General features: G+C 43.3%; 2 protein-coding genes across 7 annotated transcripts in view; one reads left to right on the top strand and one right to left on the bottom strand.

Moving 5' to 3' along the window:
• Positions 1–651: 651 nt before the first annotated feature.
• mepcea (methylphosphate capping enzyme a) lies at positions 652–8,477 on the bottom strand. Of its 3 annotated transcripts, none has more exons than XM_029172848.3 (5): positions 8,337–8,477; positions 5,603–7,446; positions 4,199–4,417; positions 3,983–4,106; positions 652–3,894 (listed from the first exon to the last, which is right to left on the bottom strand). In XM_029172848.3, the coding sequence occupies exons 2-5, from the start codon at positions 7,403–7,405 to the stop codon at positions 3,860–3,862; spliced, it is 2,181 nt and encodes a 726-aa protein (XP_029028681.1). In that variant the 5' UTR covers positions 7,406–7,446; positions 8,337–8,477; the 3' UTR covers positions 652–3,859. The 3 variants fall into 3 exon arrangements, with proteins under 3 accessions (XP_029028681.1, XP_029028682.1, XP_055370518.1); XM_029172849.3 differs by lacking the exon at positions 8,337–8,477 and adding an exon at positions 8,111–8,250; XM_055514543.1 differs by lacking the exon at positions 8,337–8,477 and adding an exon at positions 7,844–7,983.
• The window catches only part of LOC114869052 (serine/threonine-protein kinase PAK 3), a 25,474-nt gene continuing 6,705 nt past the window's right edge, over positions 8,338–27,106 (top strand). Inside the window, exons 1-7 of one of the 4 annotated variants that reach the window (XM_055514544.1) lie at positions 8,338–8,476; positions 23,085–23,278; positions 23,394–23,494; positions 24,021–24,174; positions 24,260–24,297; positions 25,751–25,813; positions 26,936–27,091. In XM_055514544.1, coding sequence (XP_055370519.1) covers positions 23,107–23,278; positions 23,394–23,494; positions 24,021–24,174; positions 24,260–24,297; positions 25,751–25,813; positions 26,936–27,091 — 684 coding nt within the window. In that variant the 5' untranslated portion in view covers positions 8,338–8,476; positions 23,085–23,106. Of the gene's footprint in view, positions 8,477–14,685; positions 14,884–18,288; positions 18,430–23,084; positions 23,279–23,393; positions 23,495–24,020; positions 24,175–24,259; positions 24,298–25,750; positions 25,814–26,935; positions 27,092–27,106 lie in introns of those variants that run through there. The other 3 variants (XM_029172855.2, XM_055514545.1, XM_029172857.2) reach the window with 3 other exon arrangements.

Raw genomic sequence — 27,106 nt, 5'->3', positions numbered from 1 at the left:
GATGGATGGGTGTTTAGACTGTAACCATGTGGGCCAACGCTACAAAGACTTCTAATAGTGTCAACCTCAACGTAATCATTCAAAACATGTCATCGTTAGTTAATAGAAACAGCAAGGACAATTCAATAGAACCACTGGCCACTTTATTAGGTACACCTGACCTGAACCGTCTAATTCAAAGCAACACAGAATAGTAATCCAGGCAGTGGCCAACAATGCTACCAAACTGCTTCAGCAATGACTAACACAAAACAATGAAATGAAAGTGGCATTGCTGTAATGACAGTGATGGAGAAGGTAAGGTGTGGCCGAGGCGATACCTACAGCCTGTAGATCAGCCGTCGCCATCACTCAGCACATCCAGCCCATGACTAACTACAGCTCATGAATATGGAGGTCTCCCCTGGTCAGCTGTCACTGTCCCTATCTGTATGGGAAAAGACAATTCGAAAACAAAAAGTTTAATAACGTATTTTAAACCTACTTCCAACAAATGTCTGAAATATTGAAAGTAGCTGCAATAAACACTACTGGAATATTATTGAGTCAACTATAAAAAGTTTGTCCTTTGTGTCGACTTTTCTTTTCAAACAAACTCTGGGACTTTTATAAAGTTTGACTGCAAAGATAAAAAAATATGCCAAAACCAAATCTGGAAGGACTTTTAATCAATGAAAACGTTAAACACAGAGAAACATTCAGGTATATGTTCTTGTTCAGAGGCATGGAAATTAAAAGCTTCCCTGACAGAGGGGGTGTCAAATTCCAACAGCTTTTCTCCCACAAAACTGATTCTATGAAAGTTAAAGTACATGGAGAACACCAACTTTAACTGCAAACATTAACTAAACTAGTTTAATTCCCTCGAAGCTTGTCAGTGCAAAGTCAACATGAAACATGTGAGTGCCATTTAAAATCATACACCCCTTGAGTTTAGACATCTGTTGTGTCACTGCAGCTTTAGAATGTGTAGCTCTGGCTGGTTCAGAAACCCTGTGTGTACAGTACTTCTACATTAGACAATACATGACAAGTACCAAATAGTAAATAGTGGATTCGTGTCTGGTCCTTAATGTTTTTTCAGGTTATTGCTACGGAATGAATTGCCACTGTGAGCATCATTATCACTATGGAACTTTTGTCATATCATTTTATAAGCACAACTTCTGGAAAACCTCAAGGGGAGGACAAAATGTTTATATAGCACTCTGTATGACAACATGTAAATTCACATTTCCAGCAAAGATATGCTTTAGCTCAGATACCTCGACTTACAACTCTGGCCTACTGGGTTAACGTCTGTGAGATACTGCTGCAGACACAGTAAGGTGCAATCATAGCTTTAAACCAGTTGCTTAAAAGAAGCTCATTTCATGATGTGCCACTAAAAAGTTACATTAATAATGCAAAAAGCAAAATGCCCTTGAAATCACAGCAGTGGGGAGATCTAAGCCTGAGGATTCGATTGTCGTAGCTTAGGTAGGACAGAATTTGGCGTGCTGCATCTGACAGGCAGGACGAAGCCCGAGGTCAATTCAGTTTCAATTCAATACGAAACCTGACATTTTATTTTGTAGTTTAATATGTGTTCCATAAATCGCTATAAAAGGTTTGATTGAAACGTTTGGACTTTGAGGAAATTAAAAATGTCTACATGTCAATGATGTGTCAAATGATGTGAAACAGAGCACATTAACACCAATCATCCTTTCAAACAGTTTATAAAACAAAATAAAGAGCTAATCTAGGGATCCATGTTCCTGCCAGGACAGAACGAAGCAAACTCCTCTTGCTTTTGCAGTGTACATAGTCATTTGCTGTTACAGAGCTGGAATCGGGATCCGTTTCAGAACAAAAACTCGTGACGTACTTACAGATTGGCCGCAGACATTTGCGATAGAAAAAAAAAAGTCCACTAAAAAATGAAAATGAAGTGAACTTATGACCGACAACAGTAAAACAAAAATCAGCAAATGTATATACATTGATCAGCTACTAAAATAGAGTCAGCTATCACTTCCTACCCTAGTGTGCCAAACGCTGACTGAACCACTCTCAGCGAACATTTTCCTTGCAACATTTTATGGAAATAAAATGTTGCAGAGGACTCATGTGCAGATCAGTAAAGATACAATCACGAGAATGTAGTAACTGTCCTCATGAGGCCAAAGACTAAGAGGCGTGTTATATCAAATTTAAGAGCAAAAGACCCATTCAGTACTTTGGCAACAATTCAAACAGCATATGTAAAATTAAATTTTGGTTAAAAAAATGATAATAACAAAAACACTAATGGATATGTTCCAGTCATTTTAGTAACAAACCAATATGTACATGTGTAAGTTTTCATCAGCCAGCCTCACAGAAGCTGAGTAACTTCAGAGCTAAAAAAAAAAGCTCCTTGGTACTTTAAGGACGCTGTTTGCATTAATGCCTTCCCAGTGCCCATAGAAAAACAACGCATGTGCTTGATTTACAAAGCACTGTAGCAATAATAGGGTCCTGCCTTAAATTTGACACTCATCTGCATTCTCGGTCAGCACCTCATGGAGGATCGTAAACACCGTTTAAGGTCAGACTATGGCTTAACTGTCATTAACAAAAATACTGCATGCTACAATTTACCATTGCAAAATAGTCCATGGGGTCTGTGTGCTGCATTAAGCTGAGCTGATCCAACACCTGGGTGTCATCACGGCTCAAAGGTGCCCCCTACCATTACAATTAAGCATCAGATGGGCCTAAAGACATACATACAGTTGTTGTTGCTTTCTAAATGGTTTACACCCAAGACAGCCCAAAGTCTTTAGATGCCAAAACGAGTACATGTAAGATGATGAAATATTTTGTGGCGGTATCAATTTCATCGACAGTTAAACTACGGTCACTGATTTGCTCAATAGCCCGGGATCACCTCTGTACAGCCCTTTCAACGAAAGCTGCCAGTGAACTGTTAACATTCAGCAGGTCACTGGATGTTCCCTGTTCTGCCTGCTTTGAGTTTACCCACCTGTCACCTACACCTGCCCATCTTCATATAAAGGCCAAGGCTCGTGCAGTTAAGGAGCTACATCGAATGGATGAAAAGCTTGGTAACAGGTTAAAGTTAATTTAACTCTTAGACCCATTTAGCAACACTAATGCGAACACTACAAAATATTAGGGTTAGGAAATGACAAATAGATCAGCTTTTAATCATATTGTTTCAATGGCTCATTGACCCATTTAGTCTATTTTATAGAAAGAAATACGTATTCCTGCATCATAAAAATTCATGAATCAAATATTTAACCACTTTTTAAGCCAATACATTTGTTTTCATCAATATCCTTGTTTGCTCTTATGTGGCATTTCAAAAGACACCTTGTGAGTGATGATTTTTTTACAGACTTTGTATTCCAGTGTTGTGCTGCAATCTATCCCCCAATGCTAATATTTCTAATGCATGGTGATATGGTGGCACAGAACAATGATAAAGACATATGGCCAAAGATATTAAAATATGTCATGGTTGTGCATCAGTAGCACTAGGACAGTCCAGGGAACCTGTCAGAGCAGCACTCCTTCCACAGTGTGGCCAAGCAGTCTCCTCCAGGTTATACATTGTGGAGTTCCAGCTGAGTTCACTCCATACCTTGTAATCATGGAACATCCAGAGAGTTATTATTTTGACAGGCCTCATCTTAATGAATTTAATTCCACTTTTGGTCCCATTCTTCTGAATTTCATCTTGAGCCTCTGAGTATCCGGAGAAACCTGATTAATACTCCTCGCAGCACAGGGCAGCTGGCTGGCTTCAGTGTATTCGTGGTGGTCTTGGGCTTCTCACATTCAAAGTTCTTCAAAGGCAGAAGTGGATTTATTTGTGAAATAAGTAGATGGGCCTCTGAAAACCTGAAAAAGGTTAAACATGATAAGAAGCTAGAATTATGACTAAAAGAAATAATTGATATAGATCTGTATTAATAAATGACTGGGTTACCTCTTATGGAACATTTGGGGGCTCCAAGAAACTCAAAACTTGTAAATCCCACCTCAGTTGTAAGGTATGATGAAAACTGGTCAGGCTTGAGACAGATGCTGTTATAATTTCTGTTAATATTATCCTGTTAGGTGAGAAAGAAAAAAGCAGACATTCAGAAAACTGAACATTAAAATCTCCACGTGCTGTCAATATCCAGGCAAATATGTCTCTTACAGTCAACTTCTTTCTCCTCACGTAGGATTCCCAGGGCTGAGGTTCCAGGATGAACATGCCACCAGGACGGAGATGTCTGTAGGCTCTCTTGAAGAGACGCTTGAGGCCGCTGTCCCCCCAGTTCAGGTGAACCCATTTGGTAACGCTCAGGCACAGGATCACATCATACTCAGGTCGCTGAGTCTGAAGAAGATGGTCATTCTCCAAAACATAATTGGCCTAAAGGAGAAGAGATCTGGTGAGAAAAATATGAACTGCACAGAAACAGGTTTTGGAAAATTACAATAATTAAAAAGAAAAAAGGTAAATACGCAGCTTAATATAATAATAAAAGCCAAAGTTTCACTTGCATATCAGTGAAATTTCAGTCCATTTTCGTAAGGCATATTGTTGGTAAACCATAAATAAAGTACTTCCTAAAAAGAAGCTTTTTTTATATCTAGTAATATACTATATATTGACAGTAGTCTGGTGCAACATTCACAGACACACACCATCTAACCAGTCAATTTCACTGCTGCTCTGCCAAATAATTTGACTTACAAACATGTAGAGGGATGTAAGTAATTATTAATATCAGCGGACTTCCAGAAATTAATCTAAACCAAGGCTAAATCAGGAAGATTCTACTTTATAATGATGAAAAAAAATCATCATAATCCAACAGAAGCAGAATCCATAAAAGTAAAACAAAAGGATAAGGGTCACAGCAATAAAACTAGACTCAGGTTAAATATTGCTTAGTAACTTATAACTACCAGGTAAAAAGACAAAAAGGAAGCGTCCAGATCACAGACAAGTGACAGGAAATAGCTAAGATTGATATTTGGAAATTTAACGTAAGGAAAAGCACATACGTTATTAATATCAGCTCAAGTTATTTAATCACATCGAAGATTAGTAACAAAGAGTCAATATTTTAACATTTCATAACTTAGCAAGTGTTTAAAAATATGTACAACTGCTCTATTATATAAAATGTGCTCCCTCACATTTTTACCTTCATACCGGGGGAAGTTTGTCAAGCAAATACCACAGCTCAAATAGGCAGCCTGACCTTCTAACATACATTCTCGCTCCCATCATCTCTAATGCTCGTTTGCTTTCATTCAGAAACGCTACGGATTCTGCAGAACCAATTAATGTTGGTGTCTGCAAAGCACAAAACAAAACCTAAGTTTTACATTTATGAAAGAAAAGCTTCTACAGAGCTTCCTCAAACTTAGAGGACAATTATCATTTTCATTATGAAGCTCCAGGAAAAAAAAAAGTGGATGCACAGACTCTGCCCATTCCTTCACTCATATCAGTCAGAGGCCGCTGTGTTTTTGTTAATTGTACCTGCATCGAGGCTCATGCAGTAGTAACTACACATCCTGTATCAGGGAATCTGTGCCGTCTTACCTTGATGAAAGACACATTGGAGGGGAACTCCCCCGGCTGCGTGGTGGAACTTTCTGTCAGTGGCGGTGCAGCGATGGGTCCCCTGGAGATCCGTAGAGACACAGGGAAAGCACAGCTCCCGGGCTGATCGGCGGGGGGTGACTCGCAGTCTTTCTGCGCTATGCCCTCTGCTGTAGCGTGCTGCCCCTGGGTCTGTGCCTCGTTTGTGTGACAGTCATTGTCATTTACAGCCTCCGCAGGGCCGCTTTCTCCTTCAGCCGCTTTAACATTAGCGCCCCTGCTTGCAGCTCGACTGTGCTCCTCTTCCTCGCCCGTCTGACCGTCATTTCCATTCGTCTCCTCCTGTTTGACGCCCTTTTTCTCCTGGACTGCACGTCTGGACTCTTGGGTCTGCAGCTCAGAGAGATAATGTCTGATGTTCTTACGGGCCGCGTGCACCAGACCATTGTCAATATCCAGGCCCAATATGCGTGCGGGTCTCAGCATTTTGGCAACATAGAGCGTTAGGTGGCCAGCATTGCATCCTAAATCCAAAACATCTTTACCTTCGAACCATTCTGGACGAAACACACGTACCCGTGGGTCTTCATTAGCACCTGGGTTGCGATAACCATAGTACTTGTTGTAGTTTCCATACTGGAACTTCTTCTTCTGTTGCTCCCTTGACTGACTGTGGGGGTGGTGCTGCTGGCGCCCTCCTAGCACTGCTTTGGAGCCACTCCTGGGTGTGTGAAAGGTTTGAGGAGTTCTCTGTCCCCCTGTACCACAACTCCTGTCCCCACACCCTGCCTTGCCAACAGGGGTGGAGTGTGTCACAGGTGGCTCCAGCTTGCCAGAGTTGCGCCTGCGCTTGCGTCTGCTTATGTGCTGGTTTGGGCCTCCCGATAAGGAGGATGCAGTATCCTCCAGAGGCACCGATGCAGTCACTGGCTCCCTGCAGCTGGCTGAGGTGTCAGCAGAGTGCTCGTGGGAATTCCCTGTGCCACTGGAGAAACTGTCTGATTCTTTGGAGACATCTAGTGCAGAACATGACTCTACCACGCTACTCGGCAGTGTGGAGGTGTCCATTTTGACCTCGCTTTTTCCTAATTCTGAGAGGTTTATCTGTGAGGTTGAAATCCCACTACTGCCTCCGCCTCCTCCATGGTGTCTGTTGCGGTGTCTCTTCCTGCCGCCGCTCTTGTAGGGCAACGCCAAGAAGCTGCTGTCTGCTATGCCGCTGTTCAGGTTGAGCGGATCCGTGATGTCTCTGGGGATAAGAATTTCTACAGGGTCTCGACTCTTCGCCGGCAGTGGGGAGGATTTGGGCGTTTCGGCATTCAGCGCCCTATTGACGTCCTCATCCAGCAGGCTGTTGAGGTTCAGTGGGTCAAAGATGTTCCCACCTAGGAGGAAGTTGGTGGGCAGGACAGAATCGCTCTCAGAATTGGCCCTTCTTCTCCTCTTGCCATACGCCGGGTGCTTGAAACTGGAGTTTGCCGTGTTGCGACGCTTCGCCAGTTTCGTTTGTTGCGGTTGTTTTGAATGTTGAATGCTGTTCCTGCGATTGATGTTGTTCTCGGTCCCTCTCGGCCTCTCCCCAGCTTTATTTGTGTGGGTCAGCGTGTCAGTGGCGCTGGCTTGTTTAGGGGACGCCGTGGTACCTGGTACAGGGCAAGCAGCCGCAAAGTCGGGGGTGGGCGCAGTGGCTTCCACCATTACCGATATATTGCTGAAACTTCCAGTACAATCGGAGAGCTGCAGAGATGCAGACGAGCTGGCCTGTGGGCTGCCAATTTTCACCGTATCCTCATCAACAGACATTTTCCTTGGTTTCCAGATCTGATGCAAACACGAAAATCCCTCTGATAGACACAAAAGAAAATCTCATTACATTTTACAGAACAGTACAAATCCACTCAGTCGTGACTTTAAGGTGGGGGCTAAGCCTCTGGTTTACACTTTTTAAATACAAAGCAAAGTCACACGTATAAGCACAAGTAAACCAATATTACACCTGCGTTTCTCACATCCTGAATCTGAGGCTAAACGAGACATCGCTAATCAATCAGGCTAAATTTAACTTCAGGTCGTGATCAGTCACTTGTTATTTACAAGTTGGGATGTTTAAGATCACCTTTAGTTTCTGTTATCGTTTCTTAACACTGGTCTAGATTGATTATAGAAATCCGTGTGTGTGACTGCACCGCGGTGAGGCTGGTGATCTGACACGTAAAGCGCGTCTCTTCAGAAGCCACTGACCTGAAAAGTTTGGAGTCCTTGTGTTGGACAGTTACCCTGTTAGCAGGTTAGCTCCTAGCTGCTCTATCGCAGGCCAAACACTGAAACGTCGACTAAACGTTCAGCTGCACTCCGGCCAAAAGGCGCTATTAAACAGCCAGTAGAGCGCCCGCCTCGACCCGCCGCCGAATGAAGCCCTGTAAATCTCGGGTCACATTAATGACAGTGATACAATCTCGCAGACGGCTCTCCCCTTCCAGAGCAGTCACATCAGAATAACAGTCTCACCTCGCAGCTCTCCCCGCCTCCGGCCGGACTGTCACTAACGTTACCCAGCGCTCTCGCGACTCGAGCTAGCGTTAGCGTAGCTAGCACGCAGCTGCCCCTACATCCACGGCAGGCTAGGCTAAGCTAAGATAAGCTAAGCTAAGCTAGCAGGCGAGCAAGCAAACGCCGCGCGGCTATTCCGCGCTAGTCCGCCCGCGTCGAAGGCTCCGCTGCTCTCAGAACTCGCCTCGTCGACTTGTTCAGTCAACTCCTAGTCGCCCAGCGTCCGCCAGGTTGGTGAATAAATTATTCCACGCGCTGACAGAGTCGGCATGGCGGCGCATCCGGGCTCCGAGCGCAGCCCAAAGACGGTTGGGGCGGAGATCGGTGAGTGGGACTCCGTCAACTGGACTAATGTAACGAGCCTCACTTATCCACACGTCAGTCATATTTATTGACTTATTAAATTAGTTATTGTTACAATAATGAATGTGAAGGTGAAAAACACTAGTAATTTCTGATTAACCAACAGTCCAAACCTTATAGAAACAGAGTTTGAGGCAGCAGAACAGTTTAGAGACACGGACACTTTATCCAAGAACATTACGTTAAGATTCAAGATTTTTTTTAAGTATATTACGTTAGGATTTAAGATATGTTTTTTAATAATAGAGTTTCATGTTAATCGATTTATCGACAATCAGCAGATCCGCCACATCTCTTGTTTACACAGTATGTTTGCTGCTGCTGCTGCGTAGTTGTGTTCTAATGTTTTTAATAAGCTCTGTGCCAGTTTACACATCTAAACTAGTAAAAATAAATTAGTATGTTCATTACAAGGCAACGCATTCCGTTTTTATGATTTTAACTTCAAATGGTTATTTAATAACTGTCCAGCAAACATTTGGCAGGGTGTTTCACAATAGTCACTCACGCATGTTGATTTGCAGTCATCATTTTTTTTTAATCCATACTCACAGGGTTTGCTATCAGTATTATTATAATTATTATTATTTGACAGTCAGGTGATGAAGCCCTGCTCGGTGGAAGCATTTATGTGCAAGCTCAGTCCCAGGTCCACATTTACTCATCATACTAGCTTATGGCCAATAGATGGAGCCAAAATATGCATCTAACACAAGAACTGGTCACAGCAAATTCTGCACCTACAGAAATTTGGATTAGTACTATTTCACTTCCACCTTTGCCTTTTTGCTCTGTCATCTCATTTGTACTGAACAGTGGTGATCAAAAAGATTAATGAATACACAGTGACTGTTGTGTTGCCGCTATTTAGCTTAAAGTGGTTTTATAGGTTCTTTCTGGAAAAGGTAAACGCCGACATGTCTGTTAAAACAGAAATATTGTGGTCATGACAAAATCTGACATTGTAGTTGGTATGATGGATGAGTTAAAACAGCAGCGTGGCCTCATTGCACCGTGCGAGAGGCTCCAGCACCAGAATTCTGCAGCTGTGGCAACAGGAGTGTTTGTGTTTTTAGTTCAAGTTGCCTACAGTGAAAAGAAAGGAAAACACTACCAGGCCCCAAGGAATCTTGTTTTAAAAGCTAGTGGGATTTCAAGGTATTTTATGCACTTTCTTTACTCGTGCTCCCTCTAAAAGATCAGGAGAAATCACAAGTTTTCAAACAGGCCATTGTTCAACATTTTATTCACTACAGAGTTACAGAAATTCTAAAAATGTAGCAAAACCATGTGGTTAAAATAATAAAACCACACAAACCAAAACCCACTATCCATAATACTCACATATTTAGTCTTCATTCACAGTGTTTTCATAAACTGTTAATCTTGAGACAGTTATTCCTGGAGGCCAATGCTTAAATAATATATGATCTGAACGTCTTAAATATGGATAAGAAAACTGCATTTTTTATGCAACTTTTATCAAACAGGAGCCTCATAATAGTCACTGCTGTTGAGTTGACAGCATACTCCTAATTAGGTTCCAAATCTGTCCTGCAGATCTGTTGAGTAAATGAATCACCCCCTCTCTAATCTCTATGGACGGGGGAAATGGTAGAGGGTACCTGTTCCTCCTGCTTATGTCCCTCCCTATTCTTATGATAATAGGGGTTTGGTCCTCGATCCCTGGGCACCATCTGCCCTTCCTCGGGGTTTAGGCCCCAAGCACTCCAGACGTGTCCTATTGTTTGTGTGTGTCCAAGCAGAAAGTGGTGAGTACACATGGTTCTTGTGGCCCAAAAGGCTCCTCCATCAAGAGCACGAGCCTGCTGTTCATTAGCCTACATGTGACAGAGGGAGGGAACCGCTCGCGTGCCCCCTCAACGGGAACATCAGGGCCGGCCGTCGTGTGCTGCTCTGAGCCCTGTTCAGATTCAAAATGGGTCGTAATTGTAACTGTTCACTGATGGACAGACGGGTCAACAATGTGGAGGTTTTCTTATACTGCATTGATAGATATTTGAACAAAGTAAATTTTGTTCTTGACATTAAGATGCAAAGTTTGTCCAGTAATGTGGGGTAGTGAAGAGTTACACACATTATGATTCCCTGTCATAAATAATGTTATATCCTTTATTTATCTACTTCTTGCACGGAACTAAATGTTCTGTTTCGTGCTCCCTACTTGAGTGAAGCCTTTTTGTCTTTGTCTCCACGGAGCATAGTGAAAACATGGTGTCAGGGTTGTGACAGATGGGGAGCAAAATACGTAGATGCCCTTTGTAAATGTAATTATGGCGTGGCAAAAGTAAAATGACTGATTAAAATGCCTTTTGTGATCTTAATGATAATTGTAAATATGCCTTGGTAACCTTTGATGTAACTAGTTTAAGTAATTCAATTTATTCTGCAGAATTTGCAGAAAAAAGGCTGAGTAAATGTCAATATATATAAGTTAAACTACTTGACTGGGTGAAATAAAGTGGGTTTAAAATTGAAATATAAAAAAAGTAACCCAACGCTGGCAAAGGCATTACGGCCTTCCACATGCTGCTGGCTGCGTTGAGATTAGTTATTGAACTATCCAAGCAAAGGGAAACGAGGCCGCTTCACAGGCACAGCACACAATAAAGCAGCTGTCAGTGGGAGGGGCTCACTGGGCCAGACCAGCGTTGTCATGGATGGGGTTCTGCGTTGCCCTCTGAGGTCTGATTGGTGCTTCCTTGCTCTGATTAATATTGACACAAGACTTGATGGAGGACATGCCAGCGATCATAGCAGAAGAGTGCAGCACCATAATGTCAGTGGAGGTGAAGTGAATATGATTAGTGGGCGGATTGTGAACGTCCATGAGGGAGTCAATGTGTGAAGTGTGTGAGGCAAGCAGCGTGTGCATATTGACATGGTGATAACCCAATTTTCCCCTAAATAGGATAATAAACTACAGGATAGTTAGTGACATTGCCGCAGCTTACTCTTTTAAATACATGCATCAGAACTGACTAATGCTGGCCTTTATACGAGCACACACACCGTCCCTAGAGGCCACGGATTTGCCTCAGCACACCTGCTTTACATGCAAAGGTGTGTCTGTGTCTTTTTGGAGCATCAGAGCTGATGTGGATGCACCACAGGATGAGGCCCATAACTGCTCTCAAACTGAAGTAATACATTGTAGTTGATTGTGTATTTTATAGTTATGGTTATAATGTGGGCATCAACATCTGTAGGACTGTGTCCCATTTTGTCTTCTGTTTTCTGCAGTTTGCCAAACACAGTTTTAAAGACATGAATCCGAAGGGCCAACAGGCATCAAAAATCCTACTAAGACCAGATTTAGCATCCAGCGCAGGCTAGCATCACATTAGCATCACACTTATTAGAAAGTGCTATACAGACGATGGCACACACCGCATCTAATGTGGGGAGCCAAGGATTAGCAGTGTGGGGATGTGTTTGCTCTACTGTAGCATGTATGATCCACATCACAGAGCGGCACGGGTGAGATGAAATGCTTCCTTTTATCCGTAGCATCCTCTTTGAGTAAGCTTGTTGAAACGTGCATTAGAAACCTTGGCAAATCAGACAAGGTGTTAAGTGCTCTAATCTGTAATCACTTCTCTAGGTTGGCATGGTTTGCCGTGCTGTATGAGCTCTACCCCTGTTGGGGTCACGTACTCATATCTTTTCTAGAACCAGGAGGCGTTCTAACCTCAGTCTGATTCGTTTCGGGCTCATATCACCCATAATGCAAACAGAAGTTGATTTTCTTGTATTTCTGTGTGTTAATGTAGCTGTATCATGGATGAGCATGACTCATTGTCTTTCATGTGCCAAAGAGGGTTTATAGAAGTTAATCTGACCTGGTAAAAGGAGGACCATTTCATACACTGTTCACACCATCCCCATCGCTTCCCACATGACTATTACATTACAGTGTAATACTAAACAAAGCACATATATGATGTTTTCTGATGATTTCTGTTTTGTAGATTCAAATTTCAGGTCAGTAGGACTCACCTGCCCATCTCCTCTCATATGGTATTATTGTTTCCTGTGAGGCTTGCACGTCTCGCAGAAGCTTCCCCTACCTCCGCTCCCAAGGCAGAGCGAGTTCTACCGTAATATAATCATCTAAACCATAATTTGATGTGGTTTTCACAGTAGTGATTGACCAGTGCAGCGATTATTTGATTCCAGACCAAAGAAACTACCATCTCCAATTTCTTCCTTCCATTTAGCAGAATGATAGGTTCGTCTCGAACTGATTGAAATACACATTACTATTTACCATTCCATTCATAATGGAAGAAAGACTGCATGATTATTTCTGCTGATGAAATTTATGACTAGCTTTGCTACATTGGTAATCGAAGAGGAGCTAAAGAATTAAATAGTTGGATCACAAAATTCAAAAGACAAACAAGGAGATTATGAGTGAGGTCATGTTTAAGTTCTATAGATACATTTGGAACGTAATTGAACTAGTCCTGCTCAAAACACTAGTAAATTACAGATGTGGCCTAATGTCACCACAGGGATGTGGTCTGCCTCGGAGGATATTTATAGGATTCATTATTTAAACCTGATCACTGACAGCAGCCTCTGGATACTAGTAAATCATGCTCCTCCTCAGTGCGGCTTCCACTGGTCCTGTCAGCTCCTGATTCAAGCTTTTACATCAAAGCTTCAGAAAATAATCTGCCTTAAGGTTTACTTGACTACTTTTATAAGCAAACATGATATGTGTAGTGAGATGAAGGAAAAATTACATCACATTCACAACAATACTATAATCACTATTGGATAGATTAACTATATATACATATTATAATTATTATAGATATATTATTATAATGCTTTTTTCTAAAGGACACGAAAACACACAGAACATCACATCAATTTATAAAACCTTTTGTAGTTTTATCATATTGCAGTATTTGTGTTGTCTCAGATCCTGAAACGCTTTGATGCATTTCTATACAAAGTGTCCCTCTGTGTGACTGTGCAGTAATCCTTAGTGTCTGCTGTCAGGAGTCAGAGCCAAACATCTCTGCATAAAACGTTTGCACAGCACTTCTGAACTAAATCGCATTTGTATTTCCCTGTCTTATCTCTGTTCACACTAGTATGCCACGAAAAAACTAAACAAAACTAAAACTAAACATGTAAGATACATTTATTTCTTATTAATCTATTTAAATCTTCAGAAAGTTCAGATTTTTACAAATTTTTTTAAAGTTTTAGACATTATTGAATTATTGAATTGTGTCTTGGGAGTGTTTATAATTATGTCAGATCAATTTAATGCAATTAGCTGGAAAATGATATGAATGAACGCTCATTGGGAAGCCTGTTTTTGTACTCATTAGGTTTAAGTCCATCTGAGTGAGAGCTGTCACAGAACAGCCATATTACTCTCCGACAAGGAATCGACATTACAGGGGTTGTCAGGACAACCAGCCATGATTCAGAGAGCCTCAGATAGGCCTCCACCTAAGGCTAGAAGCACTAGCCATGAGACCAAGCAGATGCTGTGCCATCCAGCCAATCACAGGTGAGATAGAGGAAAAAGATGACATCATAGGCAAATTAGGGCAAACGCTTTGAATGTTTTGGTTGGTGTGTCCGCCTGCCTCTGAATCTGGAGTCACTATCGGGCCTGAAAAAATGACTTTAGACATCTGGCAGCAAAAGAAAAATATTTAGCTTTTTTATTCTTTTTTTTTTTCATTGAACAAAAATAGGGAAAGCTAAGACGCTGAGGAATTCATTAATGCCATAAACATAACTTTGAATACATTATATATATTGTTCAAGGACAAATAATATTTGGAGTTAAATATTCTTTTCTATTAATCACAGATAATACTCTCTACCTCTGCATCACATCTTCTTTGTGCACATTGTGCAGGTGAAAGTTAACAATCTTCCCTGTACCATTAAAAGTTACAGTAACACAGAACAACCCCTTGCCCCCATGAAACATTCGTCACAGAGGGTCTGAACACGTAACCCCTCCTTCCTGGCGTTCTCTCTCAGCTGGTTGAGACTGTGAAACAGGAGATCAACGGCGTCTGCCCGTTGGCTGCCTCCTCCCCCAAACCTGCTGCCTGCATTAATATTCAGCCTCTCAGCCAATCGGCCGAGCAGGGTGGATGACATCACGGGCTAGGGAACAGTGAGCAGCCAGTGAAGCATCCAGCCTGCCGAACAAGCTTGCTTTTAGGGTCAGGAACTGGTCTGACAAGAGAATGGCAATCCTGCCTTTAAACTGTCATTAGGACTCTGTGGCTGACGATGAATCCGCCGCCTCTTCAGGCCTGAAGGCTCAGCACTGAACAGGAGAATGTGAAGACATATTACAGGTAATTCCCTCTCTGTGTATGCAATATCGGATGTAGAGCAGGGAGGCAAAGGAGGGAGGAGAGGAGGAGGAGGAGGAGGAGGAGGAGGGGGCTGTGCATGTAGGGGTGCTTTGTAGCCTTTTTCCCCCTTCTCCCACTCTTCATTCTGCCCTGTTACAGCGGCAGCTGTTTGATGAGCGTTCGGTTGGTGAGGGTGAGATGGAAGGGGAACAGGCGGATGTCAGATGTGCTGGTCATGTTTTGTGTGCTCATATACCCCCCTCTGCATCCCATCATCCCTGCGCGCGTTCCCTTGTGCCTCACAAATAGCATCTTTAATGACGGGGAGGTGTTAGAATGAACGGGGGCGTTTGTATGGGCCTTGTCTGTATGTATCTGGGTGTGTGTGTGCGTGGGGAGGGGGGGGGGGGGGGGGGTCCTGGAGTAATGCAGCAGCTGCAGTGGCAACACTGGAACAAAAACGAAGCAATGCTATTTTGGGTCTGTGGACCCGAGGCTGATGGATGGGTCTGAGCTGTGTATGCTGTGGATGGGAGGGTGATGGATGCTTAATATGCTGATGGATGCTCTTTTGTTATGTCTGCACTGCCTCACTTACGGCCTTTTCTGGGGAGGATCCCGCGAAGAAACTGCCCGTGTTTCCATTTCTGTCCCTCTGTGGGCCTCACACAGCCCAGAGAGGCGTCTTCGCCTCCCCGACTGTGACATGGATGTGTGTAGCAGTTTCATGGCGGCTCTAGTGACAGCGAGATATACAACATCTGGTCACCTGACTTCATTGGGGATCAGAGTGGGGGTGGGGGCCGGTCCTGTGAAAGCTGAGCTATTCTGTCTTGGATTCTTCCACAGCCATCGCTGGGTGTAGGAGGATGGAAGAGGTGGAAATAGCAGGGGCTGAATGCGACGTGTGTCTCCCCATCACCTCTGCTCATTCAGATTGCAGTGTCAGGACCGGTGGAGAGCGAGCGAGAGATTCCTCTCCCAGGAAGCGCAGTCCTCCTCGGGTTTTGAGGAGCGGGGCCTGATGGGAGACCTGTTGTCTGGCGCTGGTGTGAAAGAGGGATGTTAGGGAGTCATGTCAGTGAGTGTGGGAGGGTGAGCTGATGGTAGAGGGGAATTGGGGGATGGGATATTAAAGGTGCTCCTCCTTTTCCTACACTGGGCTGTTATGTAGCATAGATGTCATACATGCTCTTCTATTCACTACATGTGTCCATACATGAACGCACAATAACTGCACTCTATTCCTTTTTTGACCGTGTTCAGTCAAGGATTTCTACAATATCCTCTCCTGAAACATAAACTGTTCCCGATGTGTAGCATGACTGTTTGTCCCTTTTCAGTTCAAATAATACGATCAACATAATTGTTGTTGTTATACAAAACTTGGTGTTTAAACATCCTTTAGTCCTAAAGTGTCACTGCTTAATTGGCTTGTTCCTCTTAGTCTTGGACCTTAAGCTCTACATGCTACAAACATCACATATATTTATCACACCTTTATCTCTACAAGCTTGTTACAGGCGTCTGGACCATTTAAAGCCCTGTGCTGTATATGCGTTATGTCTGCATGGGTTTGTGCCGAGATGTTTCAGATAAAAGTATCCATCCCTGTTTGGGCTATTGTGTGTGTCTAGGTTGCATGCACCTCATGAAAATTTTATGTGTGCAAAGAAAGAACACAGACAGAGGCGGTTGCCATTCACCATGTGAAGCAACTGCTCCAATATATACTGTGTATTCAATATTAAAACGCGTGCAAAACTCTGGCCTATTGTTTATATTGTAAACATATGTGCTGCAGGCAAAATCTAAGTATACTTTGTTGTGCCAAATGATGAACTAACTAAGGCTCCCACCCTTTTATATTATTTTGTAATATAATGTACAGACAAGAAGGAATAAAGTATAAAATATAAATAAATAGAAATATAATTTACTTCATTTATGATTAAGAATTTACGGTGCTTTTCACAGTATATTTATTTTAACGTATGTCCATACACTATAAAAACGAAGCTATAGCTGTATTTTCACCAGCAACATGTGACCTTTTGCCTAAATAATGAATGATTTTATTCTAGCTTGATTTGTCATGCAGGAATCCTTAAGGTTTTATCTCGCAGCCACATGCAAAACTCTTCCAGATGTTTCCTCTTTTGGCTTCTTTGTTTTCAGTGTGATCAACTGGACCAGCAAATACTAGGCACAAGGACATTCACAATAAAGAAATATTAATTTGTGCATTTAAACAATGTCAGGCATTTCTTTTTTGGTATGTCTGCCTGTTTGTCTCCATGTGTATTAGTGTGCCATTCTGGGCTTCCCCTTGTTTTCCATCGGCCAGTGTAATCCAACACACACAGTTTCTCTTACCTCACCTCAGTTAACAAAAGCATCAGACATAGGACCTCATCTTGGCCTGTAGCCTGCTAACTGGACTGCCTGAAATGTGATATAGCACACACAGACACAGCACAGCTCATACAAGTCGGCCTCCATCTGTTGAGGACTTAGTCCAAGTGAGCTGTGCTGCAGTTGTTCAGCGTAGCTGTTATCGTTTAGTCCTGTTGACAGTTCAAAAATGTGCAGTGGACTCATGTGGGTATTTGTGTGTGTATGTGTGTGTGCTTAAGGGCATAGCTGTCTAGAGGGGAGCAATAGTCTTATGGTAGGTGTGTCAAAGCTACAGTCTGTGTGTTGTGGATTAGCATGTAGGATTGGAAGCCATCTGGCCATTTTGTCTCAGAAAGGGAGGGGGGGTAAGTGAGAGAGATAGATGGAGAGAGACAGGGAGAGAGAGAGAGAGAGAGAGAGAGAGAGAGAGAGAGAGAGAGAGAGAGAGAGAGAGAGAGAGATATGGAGGAAGCACTCACACACTGACACATTGACACAGCTCCCTCCATAATCTCCCTACTTGATGTCTGTTGCTACTTAGAATAGCGTTGGTTCTGGGTCCATGTATTTTTCTGCTGACTGACCGTGTGCACTGCTGATATGCATTTGTCATATTTCATATGCATGAAACTTTATTTGCAGCCATGGCTGTAAGGTAATTAGAGTCCAGGGAGGGGTCAGTATGCCAGAAATAAAAAGGGTGGACTGAAGGGGTGAAAATCTTCCAGATGGACAGAGAGTGTTGAGAGTAAAAGGATGAAATGTTGTAGAGGAGGTAGTGAGTTCAGAGGGTTTATGAGATTAACAAGTTTCAATAGGTCAAGACTTGGAGAGGGGAGTTAAATGCAGAGGAACCAGCTGCACAATGTCAAATGTTGGATGATTTGGTTTAAAGGTGACAGTTTCATCCCCTTCATGTTCCCATGAAGGGGATGAAACTGTATATTCCTGAAAGGATATCACATAAAGTGTTATTCTACAAAGGGTGTGTTTTAACCCTTGCAGCTCGGAGCTGTCTGCACCAGCTGGCACAGCAGGAGCGAAGCGGCTCCCTCCAGCTGGTCCTCCAACATGCCCACCCATGAGGCCATACCTGGGCTTAGTGGTCAGTGCAGCCAAAGTCAGGGCAGGCGCCACCAGCAACTCCAAGTAAAATGTTAAATTTTTATACCAAACCCTATAAATCTGTACTAACACAAGTTCATTTATTACATTAAACCACTTACAACGAGGGCCAGCGGGGAGGATACCTCATAAACAATACAATACATGTATTATTCTCATAACTCAGCAAATTAAATGATGTCACAACACACCTAACAGCATGAGACTGTCACTCTGTGCGCGTCTGCGTGGTTGTTTATGAGAGAGCAGCACAGGAGACGGATTCAGCAGAACTAAATATTAAATGAGGGTGTGAGCTCTCAAGCCTCACTTGCAGGAGAGCTTGAGCAAGGACGGTGTCTGGTAAAATGAGATATTGTGGGTCTTGGCCTCTGTGGACCAACGGGCTGTTTTTGTGTCCAAGTATTCTATTACACGACGTGCAAGCGTTCAACCAGGAAGATCTTGTGTGGAATAATTGCTGAATGACGTAATCATTGGGAATGAATAAAATAATCGCTCATGGTTGAAGTAATAGTTAAATTGCAAAAATAATTCTCCTGTAGAGTTTTCTAGACAATCAAGAAGAAAAAGCTGACAATCAAGTGAAATATAATGAGACACAGATGACGTCTTGGTGGCTAATAATAGATCACTGGTTAAAGAAAGAGATGTATGTGCTTGAACTGAAGCTTCTAATGTCTTCAAAGAAGAGCCAATAAACCAAAAACTGTGTGAGTTCATAAATATTCTAGCCTCAGATGGCGTGTGGCAGCTTTTGCCCATTGTTCCACTAAAAGTGCTCATAGTAGGATAATATACTGTGGTAGAGTCTAGATTCTGATAATGGTTCAGTGTTACTGGACTTTTCAAATAGAGAAGGGGGTACTTCAAGTTCAATAGTTGCCTTTGATATTGTGTAATCATGCTCTAGTTAGCATATTGTGAATAGGTATAAGCCTTTTATACCAACACGATTAAAAGATGTTTTCCCTCAAGGCATGTCTAGCAGCTAAAAATAGAAGTTGGAAGAAACTTCTGTTCAGAAATGAAATCCATGACTACTCTGCTGTGGTACAATTACCAACAGCACTTGTTTCAGTATATGTTTTAGTTGTTGCTCTGAATATGTTGACAAATTGTAACGTACGTTGATGTATAACTAGAACGTGCGCGTTCCACCTGCCACCTTTTATAACTGACATAAAGGAAGCTGTTGCCTGTGCTTTTTATGAAGTGAACGCTCGCCGCCGTATGCAAAGCTGGTATTCCAGGATGAGGCCGAGGCAAAGAGGTGGAGCATCATCAGACGAGAGCCTGCTGTGGCAGATATGCCTATATCACGGTAGCCACAGTCACAGCACTGTCAGTGTGCGGTTGGTGCGTGGGCAACAGTCAAAGCTGCTCTGAGAGACACCACCAAGCGTCAAAACACTCATTCAGAACAAACAAAGCAAATATAATCTGATGTTCATTCATATATAATATGAGCTGTTTTCAGCCGCTGCTGTTAGATTAGGATGATGAGAAATATTTAACCAGATCAAGCTTTTTGTTCCTTTCCCCGTCCTCGGCCTCCATTTAAAACACTGTGGGAAGGCGTTGCATTCTGACCTTGAGAGGCCGACCATGTGAGAGAGCAGTGACGCGCTGACATCTGTGTCGTTGGCCCCCAGCGTTTTAGTGTCTGCGTGAAGTGTCTGTTCTGTGTGAAGCCTGTCAACTTAATTGGCCTTGTCTTTCCGACAGTGTTTGTAAAACTACTGCACCGACAGCACCAGGATAAGTCAGATAACAAAAGCAAACGTTTGGGTTTGGGTTTGGGGTGTCTCCCCCTCCTTTTATCCCTTGAATATCCTCCCATCCAAGTAATCAGCATCCTTCAACGGAGAACGGCCAAACCAAGTCAAACAGAGAGTGTGTCCTAATCAGGAAAATGAAGAGTTGGGCTTATGGAGCCCTCCCCCCACAGCAGGACCATTACTGGGCCGCCACGGGCTCAAGATTAGAGTTGCTTCGTGTGTTAGCTATTCAAATTCAGCATTAATGTTTGAAAGAGCAGAGAAAATGCCTACTCTTCATGGATAGATTAATATTTTAAGCAGGAGAAATGTGAAAACATGCCCAGTAATATCTTTGGGCAGCTGTGTTTGTTTTTTATTTAAACATTTAAACAGTCCTATGTCCTATGTGACGACGCCTCAACCGATCAAAGGCAGCCGAGCAGAACCGAGTCGGAGTCGTCGTTTCAGACAACTTTGCATATCGCGGATCGGCGTAACAGCTGCATGTTGGTCGTTTTGCATTTCCCAGCGACCCCAAAACAAGCAGCTCCCCAACGCCAGAAACCGGTCTCTCCGGGATCTATAATGTTTACAGACGGGCCGATGTGGGCTCCAGCAATAGGAGCTGCTTGTTTTCAGGAACAGTGAACTCTCTTACTGCCCGCCCGCCCGCTCGCCTGCCCGTCAGTCTGCTGGGTAAATAGGTCAGTGTTTTATGTGAGGGAAGAATCAGTGGTGTCTGGGTCTCCATGAATCTGCCATCCTTAGCCATGCGTGCTCTGCAGAGCTGCTGCAGCAGCTGGCAGTCAGGTGACCAGCCCAAATAGCCGCACAGCAGCCAAGACCAGGCGGAGATTTTAAGGTATAGGAAATATCTGGTGGCGCAGGTTGTCGCTGATGGCTGCTGTACAGGTGACCCCACTGGGTTTCACCTCCACCATTCATCTGCACTGCACCTTCCCTGCTGTATTTAAGCTGCTGCACGACGGATGCTTCAAAGGAAGAAGAAGCGATGGAGGAGTGCAGTGTTAAAAAAAGGCTTTAGAACCTCCTGTCACTTCATGGCTGTCTGATGTTTTGGCTATTGATTTTTTTCTGCTGTATTTCAGGCCAGATAGTGACCTGATTGATTAGATTCTAGGTGCAGATAGAATGAAAATCCGCTCCTGAGCACGACTGTAAATATGAACAATGTGTTCATATCGCATATTGCTTAAATTGGCCATTCACACTACACAGTTACCCCATTTTCAGCCTACTTTTATTGAATCTTATTTGTCCCTCTGGCCTTGTCTTCATTACTGTCCAATCTTTCTTTCCTCTATGTTATACTAGCTGTTCATCATCACTCCTCTGAGCTTCTTTTTTACTGACTCACCTCCAACCTGACCTGTCCAGACTCTCACCTGGAGCTCACTCAGCATGGAAGCTGCTCCATCACTGTGTATCAGGTCATTAAAAGTAGTTCTCTGTAGTTATACAAACTCCAGCTGAGATGCATCAAGATTGAACCTCTGCTGTTGACCATCTCTAAGGAGTGACTCACTTTTTTCATGAGTCTGTTTTGGTCAAATGAATGGTACAAAAGTATAATCTCACACAAACTCTGTATTTTATTCATGTTGATGCCCCTGTTGTCACTTGACTTAGATAAGACATGGAGAGAAACCCTTCTACTGCAGTGATAATGATAGAGCAGTTGGATTTTATTTGTTAAATTCACAAAGTCAAACAATTGAATCACTGACAGAGGAAAGTAAACATGGTCCCATTAATAAGGAATATTCAGGCTACGTCTGTGGTCTTTTATTCTAGGCTGATGTTTTATTAGTCAGGTTTATATGAATAAAACATTGGAATTATTATAATAACACAGTGTGTTCACAATGTTAACATTATGCTCTGATGGAAAGGTGTTTGACTAGATTAGGCAAAACACTGTTTAGGGATTTTGCAGGTGAGACTGTAAAATGCTGATGCAGTCGTGTTCAGAGTGAACACAGACCTGTAGTTGTCCAGCAGGTATGAGCGCACACACAGTTTGTATTTATAGGGGAGGCAGGCTGGCAGCAAAATGGGAACTGCTGACATTATATTATATGCGATACAATCATGGATTATGATCATTTTACAACTGATTTTTTCCAAACTAATATTTCTGGGAGGCGGTAACATAACATAAAACAGGTTTTATGTTAAGCCGTAAAACGCCACCGCGAAGGCGTGGGTCGTTTGTCAAAGAACCGAGGAGCGGTCTTTGTTGGCTAATGTAGGTCTCCACTAAGGGGGTGGCCTGGATGTCCCGCTTTCTGGGACAGTTGTGCTGCGCATCACATGACGAGCCTGAGGCAGTGAAGGAGTCTAACAAGGTAGATCTGCGGGAGACGAGGCAGAGTGAAGGTTTAAACTCCTCATTGTCTACAATAAGCAATAAGGAATGGTGTGAAGAAATACCAAGCTTTTCTGTGTTATATTGTTGTTTAAATATCTATCTATCTATCTATCTATCTATCTATCTATCTGTCTGTCTATCTGTCTGTCTGTCTGTCTGTCTGTCTGTCTGTCTGTCTGTCTGTCTGTCTGTCTGTCTGTCTGTCTGTCTGTCTGTCTGTCTGTCCGTCCGTCCGTCCGTCCGTCCGTCCGTCCGTCCGTCCGTCCGTCCGTCCGTCCGTCCGTCCGTCCGTCCATTCATATGCTGTGCCAATGTAAATAAACCTCTAATTAACGTTTGCTATGATTTTCTCATGACATCTCCCATTTCCCCAGACTGAGTGCTGTCCAATAGTAAAGGTTGTGGCTCGTGCACCTTAAGGGGATTTAGTAGCCGACATAATGTGCCCTCAAACGCCACTGCTGATCTATTTGCAGACTTTTTAACCCCAACCTCCTCCATCTCTTTCTGTCTCTCTCTCTCAGGACATTGTGAGTGCTACTAAAGATGTCTGATAGTGTCGATATTGAAGAGAAACCACCAGCCCCCCCCTTGAGAATGAACAGTAGTTCCCGAGACTCTTCATCAGTGAATCACGCCTCTAAACCACTTCCAATGGCTCCCGAAGAGAAAAACAAGAAAGTCCGCCTGCGCTCCATCTTCCCCGGGGGAGACAAGAGTGAGTTTCCTTCCTCACGCTTCACCTTCCTGCTCAGACTGATGTCACTTACTAGTTTACTGTGTGGAAATATTCGATTATCATCTGCTAATCTGCTTTCGTTCTTCTCCTGCAGCAAACAAGAAGAAGGAGAAGGAACGCCCTGAGATCTCCCTGCCCTCAGACTTTGAACACACCATTCACGTTGGCTTTGACGCAGTAACAGGGGAATTCACAGTGAGTTTTCACCAGATCATCAGACCTTTAAAAAGATTGATGTCCCCTCTATGGCAAAGTTTAGATTTTTGGAAAAATTTGTTTCTTTCTTCACATCGCAGATGCAGTTTGATATATTCTTACACAACTTGAGATACACAATACAACATGACGCACTAGCAGATTCTAATCTTCCTTTACGCTCAGTCAGCCTTAACAGAGTGGCTCTAGAAGTTTATATCAACCACAATGAAATAAGCAGCTGTGAAAGAAAAATATAGGTCAGCAACAATAAAAAACAAGCTCATCTCACTGTGTAACATGTAACACGGTGTATTTGACTTCCAAATATGTGGCACTGTGATATGACACCAGAATCAAATAGCTGCTTGTGCTTTGATGTGCTGTGTGATTACGACACACACAGCTCCATTAGGAAATAAACCCCTTCCATGTCACATCCTTGTGTGAGATGTTCTAGGTTTAATGAATATATTAAATAAAATAGAATAAACTGCAGCGTTACTCACTGTGGGCCTGTTTGCAGGGTATACCAGAGCAGTGGGCACGGCTGCTACAGACCTCAAACATCACCAAGCTGGAGCAGAAGAAGAACCCGCAGGCCGTGCTCGACGTCTTAAAGTTCTACGACTCCAAAGAGACCGTCAACAACCAGAAGTACATGAGCTTCACGTCCGGAGGTAAGGGGCGCTCAGACACCGGAGGAGGCTGTGGAAAAGACGATCTGAGACAGTTTAAGGGAGCGGATGTTTCTTTCTGTTTCAGACAAGTCGGCGCATGGGTACATAGCAGCGAATACTCTGGTGAGTCCATTCCCTTGCTTTAAAACTATTATTTTAAATATTAAGATTATTTGTTAATAATATAAAATCATATTAGCCACATAATGTGTATTTAACGATCAAACTAAAGGGAAATAACTTTTAGGAGTTATATCGATCTCCCTTCACGTTAGCGGAACATACTTTATTACTCCCGTCGGCAGATTTCAGCCTTTTGCAATTCCTCTCATATTTTATACCTTCAGAAAAAAACATTAACTCTAAGAAATAAAGGGAAAGCAGTTAATTTATTCCTTCATGATTAATAAAACGTGTAATAATTTACCAGGTAAGTTGGAGCATTGCTGCCTTGGAGCTGTTCCGCTCCCTGAATGCACCACGATAGTTAATTTAAACTTTTACTCTCACCAACCTTGTCTGGGGATTTCTCAACTGTGCTCCTTTCTGATTCATTTTACTCAGACCTCTCCCTTGACTGTGCAGAGGGCGTTCCCCTCTGGCTGTGCGACATAATGCCCCGACTTTCGCATACATGCCAATCAGTTCTGAAGCTCAGGCACAGAACCCGCGCGAGCCGCTGCTGCTCATTGTTTTTTTTCCAATCTACTTAGCCAGATTTTGAAATACGCATAGACAGGCTTCACTGGAGGCTCGGCCGCTTCTAGAGGGACCCCCGCTGTGCTGACCTCATTCCTGACTTTGACCAGAGTAATCTATGCTTTGAAGGCCCTGGCCTGTACACGCTCAGCTGGGTGAAGGAGTGGGATCCAAGTCCGTTCAGTGGGATTCGCTGCCCAGGGCGAACGCCACTGAGATCATTTCACGCAGGGCCATCGCTTGAATGAGCTCTTTGCCAGTGAAGGACAAGCGGGTGTGGGTTTAAAAGGTTGGACGAGCTCACTGAGGGTATTTGAGAGCATCTCAGCCTTGGACCGCCACAGTGGTCCATGGCTGCAGAGGTGACTCAGCCATTAGCTGCGGCTGCATTCTAAGTTAGTGCCACACTGGCTCAGGAGAGCAGAACTACAGGAGTCTGTGAAAGCAAACAGTTTCTTCTTGAGGAAGAAAAACTGCCCAAAATGAGATGTCAGATTACATTTAAAACCTAAATATCTGACCCCCCACCATTGTTTTTAATAAGAAACTTAATCTTACTTATATACTAAACAGCTCCACAAAGCTTCCAGACACTGTTTTATAGGTTTAAAGCCATTTTACTGTTTGTTCAAGTACAAGCCAAGAAAAACAGCCCAGATTTTGAACAGACAGTCCTCAGTCCAGCTTGATTTGTCTCTGTCACGTCGACTCGTCACATTCTAGCAGGACAGTTTACAGACCTACTGCCCACCCCTCAGGTTGCGGACCCCTGCCCTCCCCCACCCACCCCCCACCCCGCGCCTGAAGTCCACTTTCTCTTAAAGACTGTGTGGGTTTGTTTTGAGTAAATCCTCCCATTTTCAACCTTCACATTCAGAACCGACTGCTGTCATCTGGGCCTCCTGTCAGCCTTAGAACCTGCAGCGCATTATTTGACAAGGTAACTGCTCCATATTACTTTCCACATAATCACACGATGTATCTCCGCGTTGGCTTTGGAAATTTCACAATTCAATCTCTTTCTATTGTGGCCAAGGCGGATTGCGCTAAAATCTTTGATTTCAATAACAACCATCACGCTCTGTGCTGAAGTATCATGGGGTGTTTGATTGGATCCATTACCTTCTGATATTATCTTCCTACGATCATTAATGAATGGACTGTGTCTGAGCCGGCAGGGCAGGGGCGCATGCCACAGAGGGTTGTGATGACTGAAACTGCATGTATGAGCTCATACACCTCGATCGACTTTGCCAATAATGTGCTTGTAACCTCATTAGCATTCACGCATTACAGCATGGCTCTGAAAACAAAAACTGCTCATAGTTTGCCAGAGACCTACTGTACTGTAGCAGAGGCCCAGTATGTCTGAATGAAGGACTGGGACTTTCCTGAAGACAGGCCCTTTCCCTTTAATCGCTAGAACAAAGCTGCACTGCTTCATTTATGCATGACGAGAGTGGAAATGGATGAAAAGTTCCATTCCATAAGAGGCAGTCGATCCAAGGCTAGCAGAGTTTTGGATGGGGGAAGTAAAAGCTGAGCATTAGGCATAATAAATAAGTCTGAGGCATCTTAATCACACTTGTTAAAAGGTATCTTCCATATCAAGAGGATGTCTACGGTTTATAATTGCACATTACTGCAATGTTGTGGCATGTTTTCTCCCTTTAGCACAGTCTAATACAGATGATCGAAACCCTTCTGTCCCTACTTGCTGTAGCAATATTTACCACCGCTGTTTCATGACACACCGGACCGGACCATTCAGCTTGTAAACCTCTGATTAACACCACCAAATAGCACTTTGATCATTTAACACATTGCTCTACTATTAACACCATTTATCCGTCTCACAGTAGATTAACTGTCTTTGGTTTTAACTGTCTTTCCTGAACTGGCCGCATCTCAGACCCTGCACATGGCTGGTTTGGCGGTTGCCACTTCTTCACTGTTGCAACGCTAACATTTATGCTAACATTTGGGGTCTCCACCCACTCTCTCCATTCCATGCGGGTACAGGTCACACGCACCCAAACTTACTTACAACTCTGCCCCGCAGGGTGCCAAAACGTCATCGTCGGAGCCCCCGATTGCGCCGCCCGTGTCAGAGGAGGAAGATGAAGAGGAGGAAGAGGAGGAGGAGGAGGAAGAGGACGAGGACGATGATGACGAACTACCCCCAGTCATTGCGCCCCGACCCGAGCACACCAAATCTGTGAGTTCACGCGGG

This window comes from Betta splendens, chromosome 14 (assembly GCF_900634795.4).
Source record: "Betta splendens chromosome 14, fBetSpl5.4, whole genome shotgun sequence".
Taxonomy (NCBI): Eukaryota; Metazoa; Chordata; class Actinopteri; order Anabantiformes; family Osphronemidae; genus Betta; species Betta splendens.
This window is presented reverse-complemented; position numbering and strand designations above follow the sequence as displayed.